This window comes from Saimiri boliviensis, chromosome 6 (genome assembly GCF_048565385.1).
Source record: "Saimiri boliviensis isolate mSaiBol1 chromosome 6, mSaiBol1.pri, whole genome shotgun sequence".
Taxonomy (NCBI): domain Eukaryota; kingdom Metazoa; phylum Chordata; class Mammalia; order Primates; family Cebidae; genus Saimiri; species Saimiri boliviensis.
Genome location: NC_133454.1, coordinates 125915443 through 125939240, shown reverse-complemented (window position 1 = coordinate 125939240; position 23798 = coordinate 125915443). Strand labels below are relative to the sequence as shown.

The window sequence follows — 23798 nt, the reverse complement described above, 5'->3', positions numbered from 1 at the left end:
GATCCGCCTGCCTCGAACTTCCAAAGTACTGGGATTACAGAAGTGAGCCACAGCGCCTGGTCCTTGTTCAGAATTCTTGACACTTTCCACTGTGCTCGTAAGGATAGAGCGCCAGGCCACCAGATGGAAGCCTCAGCCTTTAGCAAGGACTCAGCCCCACACTCCTTAAAGTCAAGTCCATTGCTTCACTTTTCTGTACCTCCGTTTCCTCCTCTGTGAAAGAGGGAATAACCTCAGTCTTACCAGGTGGGTGCACTAATCAGATGAGGTCTTCCTGGACGGAAATTATCCACAGCAATAAATGACTTTCCTTGAACGTGTCCCATCCTCATCCCTCTAACTGCTTTTCCTCGGCCCTCCATTCTCTGGCTCTCTCCTTGTGCTCCGCCAGGGAAGCCACGAAAGTTCACAACCAGAAGAAAGCCCATTTTACAGATAGAGAAACTGAGGCTAGGAAGGGCCAACAATTTACCGAAGGTCTGATAGCCCCGTTGGGACCCGGAGATACCCCAACCCGCGCGGCATTCTCCCCGCCACGCCCAGTCCCGGCTGAGGCAGAGTTTCGCGTCTCCCGGCCCGGCCCGGGACTCCAGAGGCTCCGCCCTAAAAGCACAACCTCCAGGTTCCCAGAGGGCTGTTAACTCTTTGCTGCCCGGAGCGCTCCTTGGCCTCGAAGGCCGGATGAATTTGGAGGCGGTACTGGAGAGTGGGCAGAAAGGGAGTGATTTTGCGCTCAGTACAGATTAGTCCTGGTCCCCCGGGATGACACACTGTGACCCCCAAAACCAGGGCGCCGCGCCTCACCTGCAGCCGCTGCTCCGTTCGCAAACTCACTTCCTGCTTCCGGCTCCCCCATTCATTGGGGCTCTGCGAACCCCGCCCCTCTTGGCCAACTGCCTGGCCCCGGGGATCAGATGGGCGTCAGTTCCAGCCAATAGATGCGCCGAGACGACCCTCTCGGCCCGCCAGCTCCCGCCCAGCGGATTGGCCCCGCGGACTCGGCCTTTTGTCCGCAGGCCGCACACGCGCCGGACCCGGGAGCTCTGTGCCCCGCCTGGCCGCGGCCTAGTCCCGACAGACCGGACTGACAAGGTCACCAAGCCCAGGCCGAGCTGGCAAGGGTATCAGTGACTTGAGAACCCCCCCTTTCCCAGCCCCGATCCCGCTTTCTTTTGGGGTTTCACCCCAGGGGCCCGGACCTCACTTTTGCAGGTGGGAACCCACACAATAGGAGTAATGTGGCTCCACCTTCCTCACGGGACTCGGGGCCTGGGGTTGGAGACTTGGAGGCTGCAAAGCTGTCGGTGCCGGGAATCGGGGCTACTGTTGAGCCGACTCGGGCCAGGGCTGAGGTGGTCCCACCCGTGTAGGGGTGCGGAGAAACGCCACGAGTGCTTCACTGCACCACCACCCACCCGCCACGGGCCTGGAAGCAGCCGCTAAACATTCCCGAGCCTCAGTTTCCTCAGCACAAACGGGCTGACAGTTTCCTGGTGCTTGACAGAAGCCAGAAGGCTGAGAAAGCCTTCTGCGGCCCCAAAAGGGAGTCCAGGGCAAAGGCGGGCTTGCAGTCCACTTTTTACAGGGCTGGACAGGCTCACACCTCGGTCTAAATGGGGCATGTGGAAGGACCTAGGCCGAATGGGGAGTAGTCTAAGTGAGGGCGCAGGGTCAGACCCGGGGTGGACCGAGGTTGTCTGGAAGTTTTGGCTCTTTGAGCCGGAAAACCAGGCTGATAATTGAATCCAATCCAAGGGATATTATAGGGTGTGATGTGTTGACTACAGTGCTGCTCCCTATAGTTGTGCGGGGTGAGGGGCTTTTAGGAACTGAAACCCCACAGTCTCCTTGCTGCGCCTGTGTCTAAGCCAGGCAGCGTCCGCCTACCAGACACCAGTTTCATCCACAAAGGCGCGCAAAGCCCTGCTTGGCACAAGAGTGTTACAAGCTTTTAGCTTTGATGATGACTTTTTATATGGGGGAGTTCAACAAGTTGGTCAGTGTCCTCAGGAAAGTCACCCCTCTTCTTTCCTGTGCCTCCGTTTTAATTGTCTAAAATGAGTGTAAAGGGCTGGGCATGGTGGCTCACACCTGTATCCAAGCACTTTGGAGGCCAAGGCGGGCGGATCACCTGAGGTCGGGAGTTCAAGACCCGCCTGACCAACATGGTGAAACCCTGTCTTTAAAAAAAAAAAAAAAAAAGTAAAAAGGGTGTAAAGTTGACTGACAGGTGAAGTTGAAATATGCACAGGTAAAGGCGGTAGTGCTGTCCATTGCCAGCAGGGGCAGCTCAAGCAAGCAAAAGATTTCAGTGCTCTCAAGATCCTCAACAAGCTGTGTGATCACATTTTTATAATTACAGATAATATGAGCATGTACTGAGGTCCCTTGCTACCAGTTTGGCATGGAGGACCTTATTTAATTCTTGCAAGATTCCTGAGGTATCATCACTTTACCCATTGTACAGATGGGGAACCTGAGGCTAAGAGGTTCACCGACTGCTCTAACACCACACAGTTCAGGTGTCCCTGAACTGGGACCTGGCCTGATTCAGATTTTGCACCACACTGTCACCTTCACCTGACTCCAACACACAGACACACACACACACACTCACATGGAGCAGTCTATCACTGGAGTCATAACTCCCCAGCCTTGACTCTTCCCCATGGGAATGAACAAGGGGTAGGTGAGGAGTAACACTTATGAATCAACTGTTACAGGTGCCCTCCATATATTCTCAACCACCTGGCAAGGTAGTGACTGTTATTCCCTTTAACGTTAAGGAAACAGGCTCTCAGAACTGGCAAAGGCAGAGCTGGGATAAGACCAGGGCTGTCTGATCCCCTCCACCAATACCCGAGTACTTGGAAGAGTTGGATTTTTAGTGCTTTGTTGTGTATATGTGGGGGGAGAGAAATTGGAATGCTCCAACACCTCCTGCAGCATCCCCACCCTCCTTGCCCCCACTGCAGCAGTGCTATGCTCTGGAAGCAAGAATCTGATCATACCCTCCTCCTCTCATCACATGTGGTGCCCTGGATCCTCGCAATAGCCCAGGCCTGGTCTCCCTGGCCCCAACCAACTGTGCGCCCTTGGGCAGGTCCGTCCTGCCCCTTGGAATCTGCACTCCCCTAGGCTCTGCCATCTGCCTTCTCCTGGGGACCCAGATCAGGTCAGGCCTGTACTCAGACCTTCTTCTCTTCATCTCCAGAACAGCCATCTGTCTTCCTGGCTCACTACCCCGAGGAATGGTCTGGGAGAAACCCCAGCAACATCCCCACCTGTGGCCAGGATGAATAGGAATCTAGTTTAGGCTTGGCTTCCACAGCAATCAAGGCCCACCAGGCCCCAGCAACCTTCCCCACTCCCCATTCTCTTTCGGGGTCCCCCTCACCTGGCCTGCCCTCCCAACTCTCCCTGCCTTTGGAGATGCTCTGCCATTCAAGACTTGGCTCAGTCTCCAGGTCCTTCCTGGGCCTTCTAGAGCTCCTGGTTCTCACTCCTCCAAATACTTCCAGACTGGCTGATGGCCCACTGCATCCTGGCCTGGGGTGCAGGTGGTCAGTACAGGTGTGGGGATTAGCTTCCAGTACAAGCACAGGTAGGTCCTTCTGCAGACCATGGGCTGCCAGAGGCAGGGCCTTGCCCACTGTAGGGGCCCTGTGAAGGGCTGGGAATGAAGCAGGTGCATGCCCACCAATCCAGTATCCAAAACCCTGCTTGGTTCACCCCCACCTCTGTTGAAGGAAAGCAACACTGTGATGGAGAAGAGCAGCTGAGGATTCAAATCCTGGTTTGGTCACTTTCTAGTTGTGTGACTTGGTGAATCTGCCCTCATCTTCTCAGAAACACAAATGGCAACACCTCCCTTCTTGGGTTACTATGAAGATTAAATAACAAAACCTCCAAGAAGCAGAGCCTGGTGTCTGGAGAGTGCTCAATGGACATAGTTATTATTATCATCAGCACAGTGCGGGGCACGTGGTGGACATTCAGGGATGACGGCCCTTGTGTCACAGCCGACACTCTTGACCAGTGATTCCTCTCTCCTCCCTTTGTTAACTCCTGACCATCCACAAATGAGGTTCAGAATCCTCCATCCAGCATCTTCCTTGGTCACAATCTTCCCTGGTCACATGGTCTCAACCTTTTGCTCCACCTCCTTCCCTGTCCCCCTGCAGTCCATGCTCTAGCCACCCTGAATCTGTCCCTGGATTCCTGGCTTACTGACACCTGAGCCTGTGCACAGGCCCTCCCTTCTGTATAGAGCGCGCTTCCCATCCTGTGGACCCAGAGGGTTCCGAGCAGCCATCGAGGCTGAGCTCCTATGCCACCTCCTCCGTGAAGCCTCCCTCACTTTTCCATGACCAGTGAGGCCTGCCACAGCCCAATCATACTCTGATCCTGGCACACATGAAGCTGTGTTGCCATTTGGTAACGGTCTGTCATCCTCTAGACTGTGAACTCTGCCAGGTGGGGAACCAGGTCTGATTGCCTCTGGATCCCCAGAGACCACTTAGCACAGAGTCCAGCCCACTGGCTATCAGCAAATGCTTGGCCCAGCCTGCCACCTACCCACCACTCACTCTGGGGCTGGAGGCATTGCATGCATGCGGGGCATGTGGGACTTGTGAGGGCAGCTGAGCATCGAGGTTTATAGAGGAACCCAGGGTGGTAGCAAGAAGGGTAAGTGTCTGAAACTGGGTTGGCAGGCTCAGGGCACAGCCAGCCTAATCTGGGGGTCAGGGGCTCCTGACCCCTTCACTCCCCCAGGGGCACACAGTGTCGGCGGCACAATGTGGGATGCCCCAGGAAGGGCAAGGGCATGGGGCTGGGCTTTCCTCCATCAACCCAGGACAGAGCCGGTGCTGAAGGCCCCATCGGCATGACTGGGGTGGAGATCTTGGGGATCTCCTTGTGGGGGGCCACAGTTGGGGGGAAGGGCGCAGCCCATCCAACATGTCCATCTGGTGTGGCTATGTGCCAGCAGGGAGTGTCCCACATGCAGAGCTCCCACTGGGCTGCAGGAGGTGGGGACCTGGGCAGGCAGGTGGGCACAGCAGCAGGGGGCTCCAGGGAGCCTAATCCAGTGGGCCCTGGAAAATGAGACGGACGCAGCCATGCTCGCCGGTAAGCCAGGCCCCGCAGAAGGGGCAGGCGGCATGGAAAGCGTGGGTGCCGTGGGGCAGTGGTGTCTGGGCCCAGTAGCGGGCAGTCTTCTCAGAGCAGACGTGGCCGCAGGGTGCAAAGGCATGGCTGGGCGGCCCAGGGTCCAGGCAGAGGCCGGCCTCCTGGCCAAGCCACAGGGGCACATAGGGCCCTACAAGGCGGCAGAGAGGACATTCACGTTCCTGGGGGCCCCGCTCCCGCCGGCAGCCCCAGCCGTGGTAGCCATGGACGTGCCCACAGCGGACGTAGACCCAGGGCTGCTGTTTGTCGGGTGCTGTGCGGCCACGGGCTGGGCTAGGGAAGGCCAGAGTGCTGAGGCCCACGGGGCACTGGGGCCGCGCTGCATTTGCCTCCTGCCGCTGGGCCTCCAGTTGCTTCAGTGTGGGAGCCCGCAGCAGCCCTGCTGGTGTGCGCCACAGCAGTGTGGCCCCACATAGGTCGATGAGAGAGCCGTCCTGTAGCACGTTGGACTCGTTTTCCACCTGCCAGAGGCAGTAGAAGGGCCTTACTGCCCAAGAGGCCCCTACTGAACCCGCAGGTCCATCCCACGGAGCCTCCCTGGAGAGGACACCTTGTCTGGCAGGGCTGGCAGGGCAGGCAGGGCAGAGGGGCAAGGCAGGCTAGGAGGCCAAGCAGGCGTGCAGGTGCACCCCAGGCACATGCTGACCCCCCCTCCCAGCGGGGCATGGGCCTTGGTTTCCCCATCTGTCTAATCAGGAAGTCTGGACCTAGATAGAGTTTTTCTAAAACAAGACGTTTTCCAAAGTGCCCCCTTCTGGAAGAGGCAGAGGCAGGAAGACTTCTAACGAGGAATGCTGGGTGCTTAGCCCAAAGCAGCTGTCCTAGTGGTTACAGTTAAAAGCAAAAACTCAGGAGCTGGGCTGCCTAGGCTGAATTCTGGCCTCATCATTGACTAACTGTGTCCCTGGTTGAGTAACTTAACCTCTCTCTATCTCAGTTGCCTCATCCTCAAGGTGGATTGTACCTTCTGGCATCTCAAATGGTTCTCGTGAAGATTAAATGAATCAATCAGGCTGGGTGCAGTGGCTCATGCCTGTAATCCCAGCACTTTGGGAGGCCGAGGCAGGTGGATCACTTGAGCTCAGGAATTTAAGACCAGCCTGGTGAACATGGTAAAACCCCATCTCTACTAAAAATACAAAAAGTTAGCTGGCTGTGGTGCGTCATGCCTGTAGTCCCAGCTACTTGGGAGACTGAGACAGGAGAATCACTTGAACCTGGGAGGCAGAGGTAGCAGTGAGCCTAGATCGTGCCATTGTACTCCAGCCTGGGCCACAGAGTGAGACTCCATCTCAAATAAAAATATTATAATAATAAAAATAAATAAATAATCAACGTAAAAACTTAGAACAATACGTGGCAAATTGTGGGTGCTCAAGCAGAGTAGGCCTGTGAAACATTCACATGCATTGTTTTAACAAATAATGCTTCCCTAGACCTCCCAGCAGAGTCAACGCTCTGGAAAGAAAAGCCATGATTTTCTCTGAGGTTTTGCATCTCCTTGGCCAATGTGCTCATGCCTGGGAAGAGCAGCGCATGGCCCGTTTGAGGAGCACAGCCATGTAACCTTGGGCAGCCCCTGCCTCTCCCTAGGACTTACTCCAGCTCCTAACCTTAACTCTCTGATCTGTACCACAAGGAGCTTCCACTAACACCTGTGTCAGAACTATTCTAAGGACACTTTCCTCCTGGGAGAAAAGAACAGTGCTAAACCTGTCTGAATGTGACAGACGTGCTGCAAACTGCCAACACTTTAGGCTATAAACTGCTCACACATGGGCCAAGTGTCACCCTTATAAGAGAGTACGATTTTTTCAAGCTGCCAGCAGCCTCAAAGCCACCTGGGACTGCACAGTGTGTCTGCGTGCACCTTGCTTTGCATGACCCCCTGGACCTCCAGTGGTATGCACGCTATGCTTGGGGACCCTGGTCTGTCTGCCTGTCTGTGGGACAAGTGGCACATGCCAAGAACTCCCTGAGTCTGGGATTCCCCAACGTGGAGCCTGTTGGGGTTCCCTGGGGCAGAAAGACTAGAGATCATTTCCTGGCTTGGGCAGGGAGATGGGCAGCTTGTGAGGGCCTGGCAAGGATGGGGGTGGGACATGGAGTGGGCCACCTACCAGCTTGCCCCGCTGCTGGGCTGAGCGGCTGTCCCGCAATGTGTACACATTCCCACAGACCGAGATCTCCCGCCAGACACCCGGGGCTGAGTCCTCGGAGAAGCCGCCCGCCGGGTGCATCACCAGGACTCCATTGGTGGTCAGTCCATCCATCAGGCCATCCGGGGTCCGCCATTTGGCCGCCCGCTCCTGGGACCACATAAGGGATCAGATCATATCCCCCAGTGGCCCACCAGCAGGCCATGTGCCAGAGGCACTGCCCCTCTACTCTCAAGTTTGGAGGTGGCCCAGAGAGGCCTGGCACTGAAGCTGCATGACTTGAGCATCTCTCTGGGCTTCACTTTGCTCATCAATTAGCTGGGGTTGCTAAGCCCTGCGGAGACCATCCTTTGAATTACTGTGGGCTGGTTCACCCCAAGGTGCTACACCTCCCCAGCCTACCCCTTGCCTCACAGATAGAGTTGGTCCCTTCCTGGGGGCTCACTCACTCCAAGGAAGATGTTGCTGGAGGCGTCGAAGCCAGCGGCATAGATGCGGGCAGTATAGGGCGGCCGGCGGTCACAGAGGATTCGGCAGGCATAGCGGGAGATGGTGCTCTGGGCAGAAGGGCCCTCGGCAGCCCCTCCTCCAGGGGATGTGTCTGTAACCACGAAGTCAATCATGTTCTCCGTGGAGCGGCCAATCTGTGAGGACAGGGAGGGCAAGCAGGGACTGCCTGTGCACAGGGGACTCTCATGGGCTTCCCCACCCAGAGTACCAGCAGCTGCTCTGTATGCAAGGCCACCAAACAAGGAGGCTGCTAGACCTTGAGGAAGGGGCAGTACCAACTCCTTAGGTCCTCTAGGTTCCCAGATGGGGTCTCCAAGTCCAAGAAGCCATGGCCTGGAGCTTCTCCTTCTCTGTTGCCCCCAGCGCTGGGGATCAACCCACTCAATAAATACCAGTTGATTTGCTGACAAGATAACAATTAATAATAATATAATAATAATATCTGCTGCTCAAATGTTAGCAGCAGATAGTGAATTCCGAGTAACTATTTGCCATAGGCCAGCCACTGTGCTAAGCATTTTATGTGCAATGCCCAAGTTAATCTTCCTGTGGGGCAGGTACTATTAAGGGTGTCATTTTACAGACGAGTAAACCAAGGCCCAGAGAACTTAAGTGACGCTGGCTGGGTGAGGTGGCTCACGCCTGTAATTCTAACACTTTGGGAGGCCAAGGCGGGTGGATCACCTGAGGTCAGGAGTTCAAGGCCAACATGGTGAAACCCCGTCTCCACTAAAAATACAAAAATTAGCCAGGCGGGGTGGCACATGCCTGTAATCCCAGCTACTCAGGAGGCTGAGGAAGGAGAATCACTTCAACCCAGGAAGCAGAGGTTGCAGTGAGCCAAGAGTCCACTGCTGTGTGATGAGAGCAAGACTCCATCTCAAAAAAAAGAAAAATGAACTTAAGTGATGGAGCCAAAATCTGAACCCACACATTAGCCTCTCACACCTGAACTCCTGAGCTATGTGACCTCCCAGTCTGGGAGTCTTGAGTCTGAGCCTTGATACAGCCGCTGACTTGCTGTATGACTCTGCAGTCAGCAGCCCACACTGGGACATCCTGCTTCCTCGTCTGAAGAGAAGCAACTTTCCCATGGCCTCCCATCCTGTAGCCTCACCTGAAATGTCTGCAGAGCCTAGAGGCCTGGTGGCCAGGAGGTGTGTGGAGAGGCCTGAGCATACCTGGAACATGTCTGTGTCACTATCATGTGTATACTCCACTATGACTGAATGGCTCCGGGACAATGTGTACGAGATGCTGTGCTGGCCACGGTTACTCAGTGCCTGAGGGGAGAAAAAAGTCACTTGCCAGGGTGTGCAGCCATGATAAGGGTATGCCTCGAGCCGGCAGCTGGAGCTCAAGGCCCAGCAGCCACTCCCTGGGAAGGGGGCAGCTCCATCCTTTGCAGAGGGTGAACAGTGCAGCAGGTGTTTCACATGATTTAAACCCTACAGTCACCCTAAGAATTTTTAAGTAATTGCCTCCTCCAAACTACCTGAGGTTGCTGGGATACCAGGGAGCAGTGGCACAGTCAGAGGGTCGGGATATTCAGTGGTGCCAGAGGATGGAACACAAATGGGGTTACCAGTCTGGGCGTGGTGGCTCATACCTGTAATCCCATCACTTTGGGAGGCCCAGGCGGGCGGGTCACTTGAGGTCAGGAGTTCGAGGCCAGCCTGGCCAACATAGCGAAACCCTGTCTCTACTAAAATATAAAAATTAGCCAGGTGTGGTGGTGCCCGCCTGTAGTCCCAGCTACTCAGGAGGCTGAAGTGGGTTGAACCCAGGAAGTGAAGGTTGCAGTGAGCCGAGATCACACCACTGGATTCCAGCCTGGGTGACAGAGCGCGACTCTGCCTCGAAAACAAAAAAGAATGGGGTTATCATTCCCATTTTACCGTTGAAGGAACTGCAGGTCAGAAAGAAACTGGCCTAAAGGCACACAGCTGGAAATATCAGAGGTTGAATTCTAACCCAAATCCTCTAAAGCCAAAGGTTTTTCCTTTACCATTGCAGTGTGACTGTCGCCTCCCACTTTCTGAACTTTAGCTGCCTCTAAAATGGTACAGCTCATTTCCATCCATTTCCATTTCCATTGGATGGAAAGAAGCAGCACCGTCTTAGAGGTAGCCAAGGTTCAGAGAGGTCCAGGGGTCAAGGAAGCATTTTGCAAATTGTAAAGAACTGTGCACACTGCAAAGGATGTCTCATCACCATTCTCGGCTAGCCCAATAAGCAGAGAGTGATGACACAAAGTGGGCTCCCCTGTTGCAGTGGGGGGCTGTGGACAGGTAGGACTGGGAAGGCCAAAGACCTGGGCCTTGGGCAGGACTGGCGCTCAGGTCTATGGGTCAGTTGCTTGCCTTGGAGACGAGCGGCGTGGAGATGTGATGCATGACATCTGGCTTCACTCCGTTGGCATGCGGCCGGCGGCTCAGTGCCAGGCGGCTTCGCCGGCGGCCCTTGTCCCCACTTGCTAGACATCCATTGTAGCTATACATGTGGGGGGTGAAGAAGAAAGGGTTGCAAGAGGAGACACGAGACAGAGGGAAGGTGAGACACGAGACAGAGGGAAGGTGAACCCCTGATGAGACTTGGAGGAAACTGCCAACTTCTGGGGAGATCCTACATTAATAAACAAGCTCTAGAAGCCCCTGAAACCGGAAGACCTACAATAACAAATTGGTGCACTAGGGAGTGGGCGGGGGGTGTCAGAACAGTTTCAAAAGCACTTTCATTCAGCTAACCAAGTATTTCCTAGACACTTGAGCCATGCCTGGTTCGGTGCTGTGCATGGGGGCAGTAGAGCACCACAGGGTCAGTTGTGGGCCCTCAGTGGAGAGGTTCCTCAGCTTCTTCAGGAACCTAAGTGCCACCTGCCACAACCAGACACAAGCCAAGGATGCCATAGCCTAGAAGAAAAGGGAATTCTGGCTCTAGGATCAGGTTTCTGTGAGAGGAAACACCTCTTGGGTCTTGAAGAACTAGAAAGGGTTCACCTGTAGCAAACTGTCACTTGTCACACCTCTACTAGGAACCAAAATGAAAGGAAAAAATGGCCCACAATGCCACCACCTCCATGTCTATATATGTCAAATTTCCACCTGCCTTTCTAGCTCTTGTCTGGAGGGGATGGATGTGAGAGGCACAGAGCGGGTGAGTCATAGCTCTCATTGCTGCCATGGGCTACTGCCCCTGTGTTCCTGGCCTTCATGGCATCAATCACCTAATGGAATCTGTGCAGTGGCCTGCCAGGCAAGTGGCTCTCTGATCATCTTACACATGAGAGAAATCAAGGCTCAGGGAGGTAAAGTGACTTGCCTCAGGCTAGTAGGTGAAAATGTCCAGATTCGAGCCTGGTCTGTCCCACTCCAGACTTGCAGAAGCAACTCTAGATGGAGGCTCACCCTAAGCAAAGGCCCCAAGGCTGTCAGGGTCTGATGAGATCGGGGAATGGTGACTTTGGTGGTAAAGTGTGGTAGGGAGATGATGCTGATGGGAAGGCTCTGAACTCCAGGCTGAGGACGTTATTCTGTAAGCAGTGGGGAGCCAGGAAGGTTTGGGAAAAGGAAGTGACAGGACAAATAGCTGCCAAATACAGACAAGGCCGCTTGAATCAGGATCTTCCAGGGAATTTGTTAAAATCCAGATGAGGTCGGGTACCGTGACCCGTATCTGTAATCCCAACACTCTGGGGGACGAAGGCGGGCAGATCACCTGGGGTCAGGAGTCAGGAGTTTGAGACCAGCCTGGCCAACATGGTAAAATCCCATCTCTACCAAAAATACAAACATTAGCCAGGAGTGGTGGGTAATCCCAGCTGTAATCCCAGCTACTCAGGAGGCTGAGGCAGGAGAATCACTTGAACCAGGGAGGCGGAGGATGCAGTGAGCTGAGATCATGACACTGTACTCCAGCCTGAGCAACAAAGCAAGACTCTGTCTCAAAAAAAAAAAAAAAAAAAAATCCAGATTCCCTGGGCCTACCCACTGTGACAGTGATTCTGCAGGCTTGGAGAGGGCCTGTCAATGTATATTTTCAGCATTCTCCAGCCATCTCTGATGTGCAGCCAGTGTGGACTCTGCTCTGCAGGGGGCTGCCAGGTGGGCCCACACCCGTGAGTCTGCAGCTTCCCACATTAGTGGCCTTGCCTTGGGCTGGAAAGCCAGTCCTGCCTGTGGGATACGAAGCAGCTGCTTTTCCAAGGCAAGCTCTCCCAAGGGAGACATCACTTTTGCCCCTGTGAGCTCTTCCCACACATGGACAGGGGCAGGCCTTGAGGTGGGACAGGTCAGGACACAGGCTTGGGCCTGGCTTAAATCTGGCTCTTCCACTTATCACATGACCTCTGTAAAATGGAGCTAATTTTTCAGGACCTACCTTGGAGGTTCATTTTGAGAACGAAATGAGACAAAGCATTTAAAAGTGCTTGGCACGGAGTTTGGCATATTTATAGCAAGGCCTTGATAAGTGTTCACTATCACTGTTTTTTTTTTTTTTAAAAGCACATGTCAACAAACAGCAGCCTTTTGTTAAAAATCATAATGATATAGCTTATCAAATAGTTTCTTTAGGACTGATGGCAGAGAGAGGCCAAAAGGAGACCTGGTTGGGAGAGGAGGAAGAGGGAAGAGGGTAAGAGCTGGGGAAAGAGCTGAGTGGATGGTGCAGGGATCCTGGTCAGACAGAGACCAGGAAGGGATGAGGTTGGCCCGGCCGCCAGTTCACGTGGCTTCCTCTCTCCTGGCCTTCGCTTTCCCATCTGCAGTGTGCGGGTCAGCTGCGGCTTAGTGAAAGTGCACTAGACCTAGAGTAAGAAAGATCTGGGTCCAAATCCCAGCCCTGCCACTTACCAGCTGTGTGCCCTTGGGCCAGTCACTTCCCCTCTCTGAGCCTCGGTTTCCTCACCTCCTTCCTCACAGCATCTTTGTGAAGATTGAAATGAAATAATGTCCATGAAAGGGCTTGGCACAGGCCTGCCTCCCAGAACACTCGATATGTGCTGGGCGCTGTTCTATGTACTTTACAGAAATCACCACATTCATTCCTTCTGACAACCCTCTGAGGAAGGGATTATTATCATCCCCATTTGCAAAACAGGGGAAACGGAGGCACAGGGAAGTTCAGCAACTTGCAGAGGCAGGATTTGAACTCAACCAAGAATTCTTCATCCCACACCACACATACTAGGTGCTTTAGGAAAGGCAGCTGGTGTCACATTTTTCTCATCTGATCAGGAACTTGGGCAGTTAGAGTTGTCACAGTAATTTGTGAAAAATGGGAAGATAAAATAATAATTATGAATTGAGGTGGGTTGGGTCTATTTTGCCTTTCAGCTGGGAAGGTGAGGAGGGACAAACAGCAGAAAGCCCTATGTGGGGGAAGGAGGGGTCAGGGCCCTTGTTCTGGCTGTGCTGGGTGTGGGAGGGTGTCTGGTGCCTCACCCCTCCTAGGCCAGGGATGCTCACCCCAAGACAATGAGTTCACCATACTTGATGGGCTCCTCGCCTGGCTGTGCATCTTCACCGGGAGAGGAGAGAACGCAAGAGCCCTTGTTCCCCCGGTGCTGGAGGTCTGAGGTTCGGGGGGACCCCACTTCAGGGTTTCCTTCCAGCACCATTCTGGGCAGAGTGGGAGAGAAAAGAGCTTTGCAGGTTCCCACCCCAGCCCCGCTCAATCCCAGCTCCAGCCTGCTGCAGGGCCGCCTAGGCTAAGGCAAGGGTGACCTTTCACCGCCTCTACTGCTATGGCAACCACTTTCCCTCTGCCTCCTCTAAACTGCCTGAGGTTGCTGGGATACCAGGGATGGGTGGCACAGTCAGAGGGTCAGGATATTCAGTGGTGCCAGAGGGATGGACCAACTTGGGGTAGCCAGAGGCTACTTTTTGTCCAAGATCCCAAACTGGGATGTGCTTCAAAGAGGGGTACCCCATGAGTTGGGGGCCCTTACCCCTCATCGCAGACCCAGTTCCTAGGTATAGCTCTTAGCCTCTGGACCTCTGGTTTAGCCCCTCTAACAGGTTCCTTGAATCTACCTGTCCATATGAATCTTTCTGCCCCTTCAAGGTCTAGGCCTCTGTCTGTCTGTCTGTTTTCTCAATGACTCTCTGTCCTCCCAGCTGCTGTCCTTTTCACCATCTCTCTCCCCCATTCCCCGTCTCTGCCTGTCTGCCCGCCTCCGCCACACCATCCATTTGCCTCAGTCTCCCCATCTCGGCCTCCCCTTGCGGGCAGGCCTATGGTCTCCTCCTGGGTGCTCGCCCTCTCCTCCCTCCCTCCCTCAGGTGTCTGTCTGCGTCCCGACCACCCAGGTTTCAGGAGGCCTGTGGGGGCGGCGCTCCCCCCTCGAGCTCGGGCTGCAGCAGAGACGTCTCCCGCAGGCAGCCTGTTTGGAAAACATCTCCGCGCCGGAGGGACTGCGCCGGGGCAGGCCCGCGCCCGGAGCCCTGCGCCCAGGGCGGGCAGAACGAGAACCGCGGCCCAGCGCCTACGCAGGTCCACACCCGGAGGCCCCTCCGCACAACACGCGCGCGCTCACGGCCCCGTACACCCCGGGCCCGGACGGCGCAGAGACCACCCGCAACCGCGACCGCAGGGACGCGCGGGCGCGCAGCAGCCACCAGCGCCCGCCTTCGGACCCACTCCCTCCGCCACCCCCAGACACGCAAACACGCCCCCCGCGCCCGCCGGGGCCCGCCCGGCGCAGCCCCCGCCCCCTCCGCCCCGGCGGCCTCACCTGGCCACGCTCCGGGCCCCGCTGGGCGCCACTCCCTCCCCGTCTAGCCCCTGCTCGGCCCCGGGCCGCTGCGGCGGGATGGGCCCGGCCCGCGGCGGCTCCGAGCTGCCTCGTCACGGGGACACCCGGGGCCGGGGGAGGGGGATGAGCGCCAACCGCCACGCTCCGCCCCCTGGCCTGAGGCCACGCCCCACTGTCCCCGCCCCTAGGAAAAGCCCCGCCTCGCTCCAGACTCCGCCTCTTGCGGCGAAGCTTAGCCCTTGTCGGCGGAGCTCCGCCCCTTCACGGGAGACCACGCCCCTCCCCTGGCACCGCCCTCTGTCCAGGGAAGCCCCGCCCTCCACTCCGACTGGGGGACTCCCTTGCCCCTCCTCGCCGGCTCAGGACTCTCCCTTAGTCTACGCGACCCGTCCCCCATTTCAGGCTCCCCAGACTCCGCCTCCATTTCCGGGGACTCCGGGATTCTCCCAGAGACCCGGGCGCCCCCTCCCCACCGTAGATCGGGGCCCTCACATGGCGCTGGAGGCCCCTTCCCCAGGCTTAGGCCCGAGGACTCCCCACCCTCAGCTCCGACACCTGGCCTCCCATCTGTGGGCGCCACGCAATTAGAGGAGAGGAGGAAAATGGCAAAGGCAAAGGGGGTGTGCGTCAGCGGGGAAGGCAGCCGCAGTTGACTAGAGTCGCAGACTTGTCTTCCAGCCCAGCTTGGGCATCCCCCATTCCCCTCCCCTCAGCCACCTCCCCTCTGCCAGCACGCATACACCACCCGACTTGCTGCAAAGGAAGGAGACCTTTAGGGGAGCACAGCCCCTTCTAAGCCTGGGGCTCGCGAGAGATCTCTTGTATGTCAGGCGCTGTGCGCTGTGCTTTGAGCAAATTAAACCCTTTACTTTAATCCTGGGAGGCAAGCATGATGGTTGCCCATTTTACAGATGAGAAAATAGATTTACAAAAGTGACTTGCTTGTTGTAGTTTACTAGAAATGGGCCAAAAGGGAATCTCCGCTGTATGAGTGACTTCAGTCACAACTCCTAACTTCTGTACCTTGTCGTTCTGACTAGGGATGGCAGGATGGAGCCTCAGAGGTGCAGAAAAGAAAGCTTATCTTCATCAGGTAAGGTCCCCGTTGCTCAGTACTCTTGGTCTGGAACTGTAATTAAAGGCTGGGCTATAGTTCCAGATCAAGTCTTTCGTCTTGTGGGTGGCAGTGGTAGTGTTTTATGAGAAAATCAAAGAAGGCTGCACAGAGGAGGTGGCTTTGGCCTTGCATCACGAAGGATGCATGGGAGTTTGCCTAAACATTCCTGAGAGAAAGCTGCTGCTACCCCACCCCCACAAACTTGTTGCACCTGAAGCTCCCTCTATCAGACTCCCCTGGGGCCACCACATCCACCCCACTAGCTCCCCCACCTAAAAATAGCCAAAGATACCAACTGCTTTGCCAACTGTTCTGGGGCCCAGTGGCTAGATGAAACAAGAAAGCACCAGATGGCACATTCTTTAGGGGATAAGACACTAGTCACAGAGAATCTCCCTGGGAGACCCCCACCAAGCAGACTGCTGGGCTGCTGGCTACAGGTCACACAAACCCTGTGACACAGGATAGCTGTCCTCCCTGATGCCTCCAGAGGCCCCTGTTGTGCCGGTGTGCACAGCGACCCTTGGACAGCCTCACTCCCTTGTGTACCCCCAGCTTTCAATGCATTGCCTGCCAGAGCAGGTCCTCAGTGAACACACACTGAATCCCTGTTATAATCCCCCGTTTACACACAAGGAAGTTCAGGCTGAGGCAGGAGAAGAAACTTGCCCCAGGTCACAAGCCAGGCAGATGCAGAGCTGATGCTTCCACCTGCCACTGGACTGTATGGAGGAAGGTCTGAGGGGGATCACCAAGACTCACTGGAGAAGGAGGCAGGGATTTCTCCTGGGGCAGAGTACTGGGATTGGAGCTGCATGGTGGGCACAGCCAGACCTTCAGGGGCCTCAGGGAGCCTGGGTGTGCCCAATCCCAGGATTGCCCAAGTAAGGGAGAGGAAGGGAGAGTTAGGACACCAGCAGCAGACACAGATGCTGAAGTTCCAGCATTGGCTTCTGGCTCTAAACCCAGCACTCTGCCCCAAGAACTCCAGCTTCTTAATCTCTCTAGGCCTCAGTTTCCTTATATGTAAAATGGGAATCATAATAATGATACCTAAATGTGGTGAAATAAGGTTTTGCAGTATTGTTTTGAAATTCCTTTGTCAGCCCTCCCTTTTCTCTCTTCAATTTAGATCTTGTCCCTGTTGCATCAAAGAAAGGGACAAATAAAGGAATAAGATATAAGCTTTATTTAATTCTTGGGTTCAAATGCCTGAAGGTGAGGGGCTTGGAATAGTTTGGAAAGGTAGTTGCGTATCTAGTTGAGAACATATGTTGAAAAAACAAAACAGGGCTGGGTGCAGTGGCTCACCCCAATGCTTTGGGAGCCTAAGGCAGGAGGATCGCTTGAGGCTAGGAGTTTGAGACCAGCCTGGGCAACATAGCAAGACCGTGTCTCTACAAAATTAAAAAATTAGCTGGGCATGGTGGTGCCTGCCTATAGTCCCAGCTAGTCAAGAAGTTCGGGCAGGAGAATCTCTTGAGCCCAGGAGATTGAGACTGCAGTGAGCTATGAACATACCACTGCACTCCACCCTCGGCAACAGAGTGAGATCCTATCTCTAAAAAAAATTAAGAAGAAAAAAACAACAAACAAAAAACAACCGTGACAAACTCCTTCTGTGCTGGGAGATTTGGGGAGAAGGGAGAGCTAAGATGCTGGGTTCTGCGCTTGAGGCCATGCTGGAGTGGGAGGGTAAGGTTGGGAAAAGACAGATCCCTCATGTAGATTTGGGGATCCAGGGTAAATGCGACCTGGGCTTCAGTTCTCAGGCTACAGCTTTAGAGGAAAGCCCTAGAAACAGGGTGACTACAGCAGTGTGTGGGGTTTGTGCTGTGTCTAGGAGGGCTGGTCTGTACAGTCTTAGATGCGTGAGTGGCATGGGAAAGCCTTGAGATTTCTGTGCCCCAAAATTGCCAAACTGAGACAGGCTGGATTGTCCTTATGGGGTGGTGGATCAGGGTACCTGGATTGACAGCTAGAGGCCGGTGAGACACAGATATCTCAGTAGAAGCTGGCAAGGAAGATAGCCGGCTACAGGGGCACTGGTTCATAGGCTCCTGCTTCTCCCAGTGCCATGACACTGGGGAAGTCCCCTCAGATCTGAGAAACCATTCCAAGTAGAGGAGAAGGAGGTGGAAGAGTCCGAAGGAATGCATTTAAATCTGAAATGACTGAGAAAAGCTGAAACTTACTTTGATGACACTGTCTTCCAACAGGTGCAATGGGGACTGGAAAGAGAGATGATGTTTAGTTTTAGAACAGGGGTGAGCAACCTACAACCCACGGGCTAAATCTAGCCTGCTGCCTGTTTTTGTAATAATGTATGGGAGCATACCACATCTACTAGATTATGTACTGTGTGTGGCTATTTTCATGCTACAATGGCAGAGTTGAGTTGTGGTGAGAGGGACTGTATGGCTCTCAAAGTCTGAAATATTTACCGTCTGGCTCCTTACCAAAAAAAGTTAGCTTAATAAGCTAGAGAATCCCCTGGAGGAGGTGCTCTCATGTACCCAGCAGGTGAGTGATGCTTTGGTGAAAGGTTAATGTTCCTTTGCAGAGAGACTTCCCCTTGGGATGCTTGAATGTCATGATAGCTGGGTCCTTCAGAGTGAGTGATGCAAGAGAGCAAGAAAGAAGCTACAATGTCTTTTTTAAAAATTATTTTTGGCCAGGTGTAGTGGCTCATGCCTGTAATCTCAGCACTTTGGGAGGCTGAGGTGGGTGGATCCTCTGAGGTTGGGAGTTTGAGACCAGCCTGATCAACCATGGAGAAACCATGCCCCTACCAAAAATACAAAATTAGCCAGGCATGATGGTGAGTGCCTATAATCCCAGTTACTTAGGAGGCTGAGGTAGGAGAATCACTTGAATCTAGGGAATGGCGAAGGTTGCAGTGAGCCAAGATCATGCCACTGCACTCCAGCCTGGGCCACAAGAGTGAAACTGTCTTAAAATATATATATATATATATATATATAAAATTTTTTCTTTCTGGCTTAGCCTCAAAAACTACACACCTTCATTTCTGTCATATATGATTGGTTCCACAGATCAGCCCTATTCCACATGGGAAAACACTACACAAGGAAGCAGGGATCATTGTGGGGGATCTTGGAGGCTGGCTACCACAGACTGCCCTCTGACTCCCCTTTCATATTAAAAATGCATCCTCCCAAGGCCGGGCGTGGTGGCTCAAGCCTGTAATCCCAGCACTTTGGGAGGCCGAGGCGGGTGGATCACGAGGTCAAGAGATCGAGACCATCCTGGTCAACATGGTGAAACCCCGTCTCTACTAAAAATACAAAAAATTAGCTGGGCATGGTGGCGCGTGTCTGTAATCCCAGTTACTCAGGAGGCTGAGGCAGGAGAATTGCCTGAACCCAGGAGGCGGAGGTTACGGTGAGCTGAGATCACACCATTGCACTCCAGCCTGGGTAACAAGAGCGAAACTCCGTCTCAAAAAAAAAAAAAAAAAAAAAAAAAAAGCATCCTCCCTCTTACCGACCCCCATCTTGCCCCATTACAGTATCCACTGGAAGTCTAAAAATCTCACCACCTTAATCAGGTTTAGGTGTGTATGAAGTCTCTTGGGTATAGATCCTTGGATATAACCCCTCAAATACAGTTCCTTTCCATCTGAAAACCTGTGAAATAAAGAGATATGTTATTTCCCTCCCCCCCAAACCCAACAAACAATGGTGGGACTGGCATACACTAACTGATATATATCTTTGTGTTCAAAAAGTGGGAATGAGGGCCGGGCACGGTGGCTCAAGCCTGTAATCCCAGCACTTTGGGAGGCCAGGGCGGGTGGATCACGAGGTCAAGAGATCGAGACCATCCTGGTCAACATGGTGAAACCCCGTCTCTACTAAAAATACAAAAAAAAATTAGCTGGGCATGGTGGTGCATGTCTGTAATCCCAGCTACTCAGGAGGCTGAGGCAGGAGAATTGCCTGAACCCAGGAGGCGGAGGTTGCGGTGAGCCGAGATCGCGCCATTGCACTCCAGCCTGGGTAACAAGAGCAAAACTCCGTCTCAAAAAAAAAAAAAAAAAAAAAAAAAAAAGTGGGAATGACAGGGCACGGTGGCTCACGCCAATAATCCCAGCACTTTGGGAGGCCGAAGTGAGTGGATCACTTGAGGCCAGGCATTTGAGACCAGCTTGGCCAACATGGCAAAACCCTATCTCTACTAAAAGCACAAAATTAGCTGGGTGTGGTGGCACATGCCTGAAATCCCAGCTACTCCGGAGGCTGAGCCATGAGAATCACTTGAACCTGGGAGGCTGAGATGGTGCCACTGCATTCCAGCCTGGGTGAAAGAGCAAGACTTTGTCTCAAAAACAAACAAACAAAGAAACAAAACAGGCCAGTCATGGTGGTTCACGCCTGTAATCCCAGGACTTTGGGAGGCTGAGGCAGGCGGATCACAAGGTCAGGAGATGCAGACCAGTACCTAGTAAAAATACAAAAAAATTAGCCGGATGTTGTGGCATGCATCTGTAGTCCCAGCTACTCAAGAGGCTGAGGCAGGAGAATCACTTGAACCTGGAAGGCAGAGATTGCAGTGAGTGAGATCATGCCACTGCACTCCACCCTGGGAGACAGAGCGAGACTCTGTCTCAAAAACAAACAAAACAAACAAGCAAACAAAAACAAAACAAAACAAAAACAAATGGGAATATGGGAGGCATGCAAGAGTCACTGGTGCCCAGAAATTGTCAACTCTAGCAAATACAAGTTGGCAGTTCTTTGATTAAGACTCCAAGGCCACCGGGCGCGGTGGCTCAAGCCTGTAATCCCAGCACTTTGGGAGGCTGAGGCGGGTGGATCACGAGGTCAAGAGATCGAGACCATCCTGGTCAACATGGTGAAACCCCGTCTCTACTAAAAATACAAAAGATTAGCTGGGCATGGTGGCGCGTGCCTGTAATCCCAGCTACTCAGGAGGCTGAGGCAGGAGAATTGCCTGAACCCAGGAGGCGGAGGTTGCGGTGAGCCGAGATTGCGCCATTGCACTCCAGCCTGGGTAACAAGAGTGAAACTCCTTCTCAAAAAAAAAAAAAAAAAAAAGACTCCAAGGCCTGGCCGGGCGCGGTGGCTCACGCCTATAATCCCAGCACTTTGGGAGGCCGAGGTGGATGGATCACGAGGTCAAGAGATCAAGACCATCTTGGTCAACAAGGTGAAACCCTGTCTCTACTAAAAATATAAAAATTAGCCAGGCGTGGGGGTGCATCCCTGTAATTCCAACTACTCAGGAGGCTGAGGCAGGAGAACCGCTTGAACCCAGGAGGCGGATGTTGCAGTGAGCCGAGATTGTGCCATTGCACTCCAGCATGAGTGACAGAGAGAGACTCCATCTCAAAAATAAATAAATAAATAAATTAATTAATAATAAATCAAAGTACACTGATCAGAGCTGGCTGCTCAAAGGTGAAACGGCACCAATTGACATTAGAGAGTCTCCCTTTATGGGAGTCTTACATGATTATTCATAAAGGGGGGAATCATTATTCATGATTATTCATGTTCTGGGTGGTCCCCTGCATGCACATGTGCTATTATTGAGCATGCTAGTACATACATGGCATGTCTCATTAGCATCTTAAATCTCTACCTAGGGGTGTGTTTTTTACTTTTTTTTTTTTTTTGAGACGGAGTTTTGCTCTTGTTACCCAGGCTGGAGTGCAATGGCGCGATCTCGGCTCACCGCAATCTCTGTCTCCTGGGCTCAGGCAATTCTCCTGCCTCAGCCTCCTGAGTAGCTGGGATTACAGGCACGTGCCACCATGCCCAGCTAATTTTTTGTATTTTTAGTAGAGACGGGGTTTCACCATGTTGACCGGGATGGTCTCGATCTCTTGACCTCGTGATCCACCCGCCTCGGCCTCCCAAAGTGCTGGGATTACAGGCGTGAGCCACCGCGCCCGGCGTTTTTTACTATTATAATAAGCATAGGTTAGCCCAAGGACACTGAACGTGGGTTTCTGCGCTTTACCTGAATTTGGGTATTTTCCCTTCTGCTCTGTTTATGTGTGTGTGTTGGAGTCTCTGTTGCTCAAGTTGGAGTGCAGTGGTGTGATCTTGGCTCACTGTAACCTCCACCTCCTGGGTTCAAGCACTTCTCCTGTCTCAGCCCCCCAAGTAGCTGGGATTGCAGGCACATGCCACCATGCCTGGCTAAGTTTTTATTTTTATTAGAGACGGGGTTTCTGTTGGTCAGGCTGGTTTTGAACTCCTGACCTCAGATGATCCACTTGCCTCGGCCTCCCAAACTTCTGAGATTACAGGCGTGAGCCACCATGCCCAGCCCCCTTCTGCTTTTCTACCTCCTTTCTGAGGGATGTTCTAACTATGAGCCCAGGATGCAGTTTGTGCATTGTTGGGTATTTTGTTTTCTCCATCTACTTAGCAAGTTTTATTCCCCTTTAGGGAGGCTGTCACCATCCTGTCTAATCTACCTCAGAATGAGAAATAATTCCTGCCAGGGCAACATGACAAAACCCTGTGTCTACAAAAAATACAAAAAATTAACTGGGCATGGTGGTGCATGCCTGTAGTCCCAGTTACTTGAAAAGCTGAGGCAGGAGGATCACTTGAGCCAGGGAGGTCGAGACTGCAGTGAGTCATGATTGCACCAATGCACTTCAATCTGAACATAGAGTGAGAGCATGTCTCAGAGAAACAAAAAGCAGGCCAGGCACGGTGGCTCACGCCTGTAATCCCAGCACTTTGGGAGGCTGAGGCAGGTATATCACAAGGTCAGATGGAGACCATCCTGACTTTACATGGTGAAACCCCATCTCTACTAAAAATACAAAAAATTAGCCAGGTGTGGTGGCACGTGCCTGTTGTCCCAGCTACTTGGGAGGCTGAGGCGGGAGAATTGCTGGAACCCAGGAGGCGGAAGTTGCAGTTAGCCAAGATTGCGCCACTGCACTCAGCCTGGGCAACAGAGTGAGACTCTGTCTCAAAAAAACAAAACAGACTCCCTCGCTCCCCAGCTCCAGGTCAGGGGGCTATTTTTTCAGGAGGGACTAGACATCAGCATTTTTCATCCTGCCCTATCTACCTGTTGTTGAGTCTGAGTTCTAGGTTAGTGTATCTGATATGTGGAAGTGCCCTTCTTCCACACATCCTCCACTGGTAGGATGGATGTCCAACACTGGGCGCAGCACTGCTGAGAACACTGGGACACAATTCACTCTTACCCCACTTGTGGAATGGGGGTTCGATTCAGAGGGTGGAGGAGGAGGACTGAGGAGACCTGGGGCTGCTGCACTCGCCCTCCTCCAAGTACTCAGCTCCTGAAGTGGGGGTGTCACTCAGAGAGTGGCACGCTATTGTTCCCGCCCGCACGAGAGCAGTGGCTCAGAGATTTCTCTAGGGAACAGAAGTGGGTAGTAAGGCCGGGGCATGGTGGCTCATGCCTGTAATCACAGCATTTTGGGAGGTCAAGTTGGGTGGATCACTTGAGGTCAGGAGTTTGAGACCAGCCTGGCCAACATGGTGAAACGTTGCCTCTACTAAAAGTACGAAAATTAGCAGGGTGTGGTGGTACATGCCTGTAATACAAGCTACTAAGGAGGCTAAGGCAGTAGAATTGTTTGAACCAGAGAAGCGGAGGTTGTAGTGAGCCGAGATTGTGCCATTAAACTCCAGCCTGGGTAACAAGAGTGAAACTCCGTCTCAAAAAAAAAAAAAAAAAAAAGTAGGTAGTAAGAGAGACAGCTCCAGATCTTTCTCTAAAGGAACATTTGCAGCAGGTTGTAAGGAAGTTTGAGTTCAAGCCCAGGAGCACTCTCAAAACACTGGAGGTTATGGTGAAAGGCAACAGAGGGAGATTGATGGAATCTGGAGATAAAGGCTAAATTGCAGGCTGGCTAGTCTGCTGGAGAGAAACTGGGGAAAGGGAAACTGGAGAATCCTGCTAGAGTCGGAACAAACCTGAGACACTCACCTCCAGGACTGTTTCTTCAAAGGAGTCACCAGGTTTGATTGGATCCATTTGTGGAGCAGTTTATACCCCAGAGCTTTGTTGAAAATACAGT

General features: G+C 53.3%; 2 protein-coding genes across 7 annotated transcripts in view; both read right to left on the bottom strand.

Moving 5' to 3' along the window:
* DPP3 (dipeptidyl peptidase 3) overlaps positions 1 to 3823 on the bottom strand; it is a 34964-nt gene extending 31141 nt beyond the window's left edge. For 2 of the 3 annotated variants that reach the window (XM_010348360.3, XM_003937747.4), the window contains exon 1: positions 805 to 3823. In XM_010348360.3, coding sequence (XP_010346662.1) covers positions 805 to 856 — 52 coding nt within the window. In that variant the 5' untranslated portion in view covers positions 857 to 3823. Of the gene's footprint in view, positions 1 to 243; positions 447 to 804 lie in introns of those variants that run through there. The other variant, XM_074401735.1, reaches the window with a different exon arrangement.
* Positions 3824 to 3928: 105 nt separating this feature from the next.
* Positions 3929 to 14753, bottom strand: PELI3 (pellino E3 ubiquitin protein ligase family member 3). 4 transcript variants are annotated; one of them, XM_039470845.2, is made up of 8 exons: positions 14599 to 14753; positions 13331 to 13483; positions 12716 to 12787; positions 10226 to 10355; positions 9044 to 9145; positions 7802 to 7996; positions 7314 to 7502; positions 3929 to 5654 (listed from the first exon to the last, which is right to left on the bottom strand). In XM_039470845.2, exons 2-8 carry the CDS (start codon positions 13480 to 13482, stop codon positions 5085 to 5087), a joined length of 1410 nt encoding a protein of 469 aa, XP_039326779.1. In that variant the 5' UTR covers position 13483; positions 14599 to 14753; the 3' UTR covers positions 3929 to 5084. The 4 variants fall into 4 exon arrangements, with proteins under 4 accessions (XP_039326779.1, XP_074257838.1, XP_039326780.1 ...); XM_074401737.1 differs by having other exon boundaries at positions 13355 to 13483; XM_039470846.2 differs by lacking the exon at positions 12716 to 12787.
* Between the last annotated feature and the right edge of the window lie 9045 nt (positions 14754 to 23798).